General features: G+C 30.2%; 2 protein-coding genes across 2 annotated transcripts in view; both read right to left on the reverse strand.

Annotated features, from left to right (window-relative positions):
* Positions 1-474: 474 nt before the first annotated feature.
* On the reverse strand, positions 475-1,447 carry LOC140985035 (glutathione transferase GST 23-like). The gene is made up of 2 exons (XM_073452767.1): positions 1,013-1,447; positions 475-943 (listed from the first exon to the last, which is right to left on the reverse strand). Exons 1-2 carry the CDS (start codon positions 1,328-1,330, stop codon positions 596-598), a joined length of 666 nt encoding a protein of 221 aa, XP_073308868.1. The 5' UTR covers positions 1,331-1,447; the 3' UTR covers positions 475-595.
* A 2,922-nt stretch (positions 1,448-4,369) lies between these two features.
* LOC140984898 (transcription factor MYB15-like) overlaps positions 4,370-5,679 on the reverse strand; it is a 2,668-nt gene continuing 1,358 nt past the window's right edge. The window contains exon 3 of the mRNA XM_073452582.1: positions 4,370-5,029. Coding sequence (XP_073308683.1) covers positions 4,555-5,029 — 475 coding nt within the window. The 3' untranslated portion in view covers positions 4,370-4,554. The remainder of the gene's footprint in view (positions 5,030-5,679) is intronic.

The raw sequence follows: 5,679 nt of genomic DNA on the forward strand, positions 1-5,679 counted from the left end.
AATAATAAGTTTTAGATCGTAAAGTTATTGTTTTAAACTTTTATGAAAATATAATTAAATAGTTTAATTTCTTATGTTTTGGAGCTTGGAAAAATATGGAAAATATTCGAGTATCGTGTTGATAACGTGTTAAAAGTAAAAATTTATGTTAAAAAGTAAAAATCTCAAACTCACAAAATATATTAAACTATACATTTTATAAAATTTTGTCTACTCAATTGTGTTTTTTCTTCACAAATTGATTGATCTATTTATAGAATTTTTTTAGAAATAATTCAAAAATAAATACATTATTACATACATCATCACACTCTAGTTTTCAATATTCAAAAATCTTATTTTCAACATTCAATAATTTCAACTCTTTTTTTCAACAATTTGGATGCAGAACATCATTTGATATTTTTTTGTACAAAATCATATCATTATTGCTATTTGCAAAAATGAATAAAATTAAAAAATGAACACCACAAATTCAACACAGGATTGCCTTATAAACTTAGCAATTTTATTGATGAAGATTTGTGACAAATTCAATACGACAAATAACACATGAATTCAGCGACAAAATTTGAATTACAAAATAATAATATTTTCACATAAATGTCTTTCGACACCATTGAAAATAAGTCTTCATCTCCTCTTTAGACGGCATATATTCACCCTTGATTGCCTCATGATCAAGAAAATTATGAATCCAAGCAATCAAGGATGGAAATTTCGAAGGATCGAGAATCTTAAAACAAGCGATTTCCTCCCAGACAGGCAACATATACGAAATGAATCCAAGCACTAGATCTAAGCACCCAATTGTTTCCCCCCCGAAGAACTTATTCCCCCTCAGAATCTCTTCCATCTTTTGCAGTACATCCATGGCCAATTTCAATCTTTCCTCTTGTATTTCTCCCTCTGAAAAAAGGGGTCCCCGTAAAGCTGGGAAAACCTGATCAAGAACACAAGTATTAAAATTAAATGTTAATAATTAATGACAAGCTAAGTATATATTTTTTACCTTCTCTTCCGCAAACTTAATCCAAAATCGTACTTGGGCTCTTTCGGGAGGATGTTGAGGCAGCAGGGGGTTATTTGTCCAAACCTCGTCGATGTACTCCAGTATAATACATGACTCTGGCAAAGGTTTCCCATCGTGAACAAGAACTGGGACCCGGGCATACACAGGGTTAAGCTCAAAAATCAAAGGACTCTTGTTGAAAATATCTTCTTCTATGTATTCATATTCGACTCCCTTTAGTTTCAGCGCCCACCTCACTCTGTGAACGAACGGACTAACCCAGAACCCTACCACTTTCACACCCTCTTTGTTTTCCATGGAATGAATGGGATGGGAGGAAGATCAAGATGGATGTCACGCCTAGCTATTGATTATATAATACTATGGGGAAATTAATAACTTGCTTGAAACATTGTAATATCTCTACTATATATAAAGATTGAGGTCATGTGATTTGACTTTTATTACATCAATTAATTTTTACTAAAATACTGATTAATAATATTTTTCATATAATTTAATCATAATTATAATACTTAGTCTACTTCAAAAATTCACCTATTACATCTATAAATTATATATTTAATATAATTTCAATATTCGTTATCCAAATATAATTGAAAACTATAACAAAATATAATGAATAAATTCGATCTATTAATTATCCTTATCATAATTCATATACATAATAATCATTAATTTTAAAGTCTTTTGTTATACATGCCTTTCTCTCTAGCCACATGGTTTTATTATTATTATTATTATTATTATTATTATTATTATTATTATTTATGACGAAGATATTTATAGTCGTTATATTTCGTCGTGCACTGTATAAACTATTGAATTGACACAGCAGCCTGCAACTCACGTTAGTCGGATAAACCACATGTGACAAACTAGTCAAAGAAAGTGTGGTAGGGAAATCGGATTCACAAATACTCGTTAAGCGCTTATTTGCTCTACCAATTCAGACACATATGAAGGGAACATGGTTTAATATTATTATAATTTTATGACAATGCTACTCGCAACTGCTATCCTTTGACGTGCACTGGGTAAATTCACTGGTTAATGTAATAACTTGCAAATCACGCTAGTCGAATAAATTGCAAATACAAACCATGTACGACAGGCTCGTCCGAAAAAATGTTGATAGGTTAAATCGAACTTCTAACCATTAATCGAACACTCATCTACTTAATCAACTCGAACACGCTTTCAGATGCCACATGGTTTAGATCGTAAAGTTATTGTTTTAAACTTTTATGAAAATATAATTTAATAGTTTAATTTCAATCAAATATTTTGATCATATATTATAAAATTATATTCAATCATTATTGTATGACAGTAGAAAATTGAACTTTATCAGACTAATAAAATTGTTTTTGTCAATTTATGTGATGATTATGATATAAGGTTTCAAAATTAAAATAAAAGGCTAAACTAATAAATAATTAATAATAATAATAATAACGAGAGTGAGTAAAGTTTATTAGTTTTTGATCTGACATTTTAACTGATTTGTAAAAACAAGTTGGTTGTTTTGACCGAAGTTATCATGTTTACGTTAACCGTAGATCTCTTGTGAGACGGTCTCACGAATCTTTATCTTTGAGACAGTTCAACTCTACCGATATTCACAATAAAAAGTAATACTCTTAGCATAAAAAGTAATACTTTTTCATAGATGATCCAAATAAGAGATCTGTATCACAAAATACGACCCGTGAGTCCATCTCACACAAGTTTTTGTTTTACGGGTTGAATGTACTTTCTAAACTTAATTAAAGCATGATTATCAACTAGATATGTTTTAAGATAATTACATAATGGTTATTCTCTTTTTATGATTTTATTTAAAATATATAGCAAAGAGTTCAAATGTAATTTTTATCTTATTATTTTACTCCGGGGTCCATCATGATATTATATCTTTCAAAAAAACTTGTTTATCATTAATTCTGGCATAATCATAAAGTTATATTTATTCACAATTAGCAAAGTTATTATGTATAAATCAATATATTATGTATACGGATAATACAATTATTTATAACTCTAATCATTTATAGAATTTTATTCATACATTTGATAAAACAAAAATATGTAATCGACTAATACATCATCTTTAGTAAAAATGAAAAAAAAAAATTAAGGATAGAATTTAGCTACCCTACTTAAAAAAAATTTAAAATTTAATATTTTTTGTTATTATTGACTTCCGTCTCCCGTTTCATCAGAAACTTCTAACTCATAATTATATTTTTTTTACGAGTTGGGTTATGTCAAAGAACCATATTACAAAATTGACATGTGATACGATCTCACACAATAGTTTTTGTTTTTGTGTTAATAAAAATATGGATGGCTGCAGTCGTGGTTCTAGAGCTTTGTTTAGATATTGTATTTATCGCCGAAGCCGTCGATTAATTAAGTTCATCTTCAGTGAATTTTTCTTCCATAGAAATTATTATTTCAACTTTCTCCTTTTCAAACTTGGTGGATGAGAAAATTTGATTTTATTCCCCCATAGATGCATAGTGTATTTGACTAGACAAGGTTACATTTTGATGGAATATTCGATGCTTTGAAAAATAATAATAAATAGTAGAGCATCATTTTATGCTTCAAAAATAATAAATTAATAAAGCCTCATCTTACGAGTCAGTTTCATCTAATTTTAATTGTAGTACCAAATATAATTTATATATCATAATTTTGATTCCAACAGATCACGTAGTTTGATTGTCGAATTATATAAATAACAAAAAGTTGTATGTATCAAAAGTAAGGATGACGATTGGGGGGAAGGGGCGGGTTTACCATCTCCATCTTTATTCTCGAATTCTATCTCTGTCTTTATATATGCCCCGATCCCCTCTTTTTTCAGGTTCGGGGATCTTTTTCAGGTTCAGGGATTAATTCACGGGGATCAAATCTCATCCATGACCTCATCCCCATTCAAAATGTTAATTGGACGAGGATTCCTCGAACCCGAACTTATTATTATCTATTATTATTAATGATAAAATTAATATCTATAATAATAATATAATATTTTCGAAAAATAATATTATTATTGATATTATTTTCGGGATGGTTTCGGGAATAGAGATGGTATCCTCATATCCGTTTCGAACTATTTCGAAGATTATAAAAAATCTCCGAACCGAAATTGAAAAAATCAAGATCTAGTCGTTCTTGTTTTGAGGTTTTTCCTGCGGAAGCCGAACTCATGAGAAAAATTCTCAAGTAATTCAATTGTAAAAAAATAGCTAGCCATCTGGAAAATTTTAAATTTAAGTAACAAAACATTAAAGCAGGAAATTAAATATGTATTTACAAAGCCAATTAATTTAACTAGCCCCACCACAATTATTATTTATTATTATTATGAAGTTACAAGGTGAAATAAGTCTAATCTTAATTAAACAGTATCTAATTTCCAACACCGATTATCAAAATATGTGGTCTTAAAGAACTTGAAAGGTCAAATTCAATCTCCCGGTATCTAAACAGAGAACCCAAAATACCTTTCAGAATTCCGCTAAATCTTGAATGTCTCCATCCCTACTTAAAAGATTACACCAAAATTCCATGCTATCATCAAATCTCGAACCAATTTCCACACTTTGGATCGGATTTAATGGACTCGGGCACTCGATTTCGTCGGTGGATAATTCTTCGGACCAAAAACTTTCGTCGATAGGAGGAATATATTCCGACGAATAATCAATTTCTTCGTCTTTGATAAAGATCGTCATTTTCTTCTTCCCCGACGAAGAATCCGTCACGGATGACATTTCGCTAGAGCATTGTTGCGGGCTAGTACCGGCATTTTCTTTGACGGGGTCGGAATTAGTATCTTCTGTGACGTTGGTGTCAATTGGTCGTCTCTTGGAGTCCAGAGAAGACTCGTGACTCTTGAGCCGTTTCTTCAGTTGGGTGTGCCAAACATTTTTAATTTCGTTATCTGTGCGTCCTGGCAGCCTAGCTGCAATTACTGACCACCTGATACATAAAATCTCACGTCAGATTTTCGAATCGTCGACTATTTACATTGATAACATAATTATTTATAACTCTAATTTTTTTAAAAAAATTTTAATCAATAGTTGAATGAAACAATTATCTCATCATTCCTATCAAACGATGCCTAGAATATGAGACGAGTTGACAAACACAAAAGCTGGTCGTGTGAATAAAAAAATAGGGATTCAAATCCAACGAAGATACATTAGCCAGGACGTATACGTGCATACTTCTTGGCGTCAGCACTTGATGCCTTTGCAAGATTAATTAATTAATTCTACAAATTTGGCACAGAAATTAAAGGGAATCTCGGAGATCTTGTTGGGTAGTGGTTCGCTAAATTCCAAACACGGCACTTTTAAAGAGATGGAATCTACTAATTGTTTATTTTCATTGAAAATCAAATTTTTTTTTTTTTTTTGGGCCAAAATTATCACTTCGTATAAGTTATACTACTCCTACGTCACAGCGTGTGAAAAATTAATGTTTTCGAGTAATTTATATGTTGGTTACTCATCTTATAATTAATATATATATGTGTATATAAATGATTTTTTTGAATTTCAATATATGGTGACGATTGAAAATAAATAATGAGCTCAATTTCTCATTAATATATTTCGATATAT

Source organism: Primulina huaijiensis, chromosome 9 (assembly GCF_012295235.1).
Source record: "Primulina huaijiensis isolate GDHJ02 chromosome 9, ASM1229523v2, whole genome shotgun sequence".
NCBI classification, from domain to species: Eukaryota; Viridiplantae; Streptophyta; class Magnoliopsida; order Lamiales; family Gesneriaceae; genus Primulina; species Primulina huaijiensis.

What these genes read in the sequence shown, in the direction of transcription:
- LOC140985035 (XM_073452767.1), bottom strand. Translation starts at nt 1,330, where the DNA reads ATGGAAAACAAAGAGGGTGTGAAAGTGGTAGGGTTCTGGGTTAGTCCG. An exon ending in TTAAGTTTGCGGAAGAGAAG is followed by an intron (nt 944 to 1,012) that starts GTAAAAAATATA and finishes GTTCTTGATCAG; the next exon opens with GTTTTCCCAGCTTTACGGGG.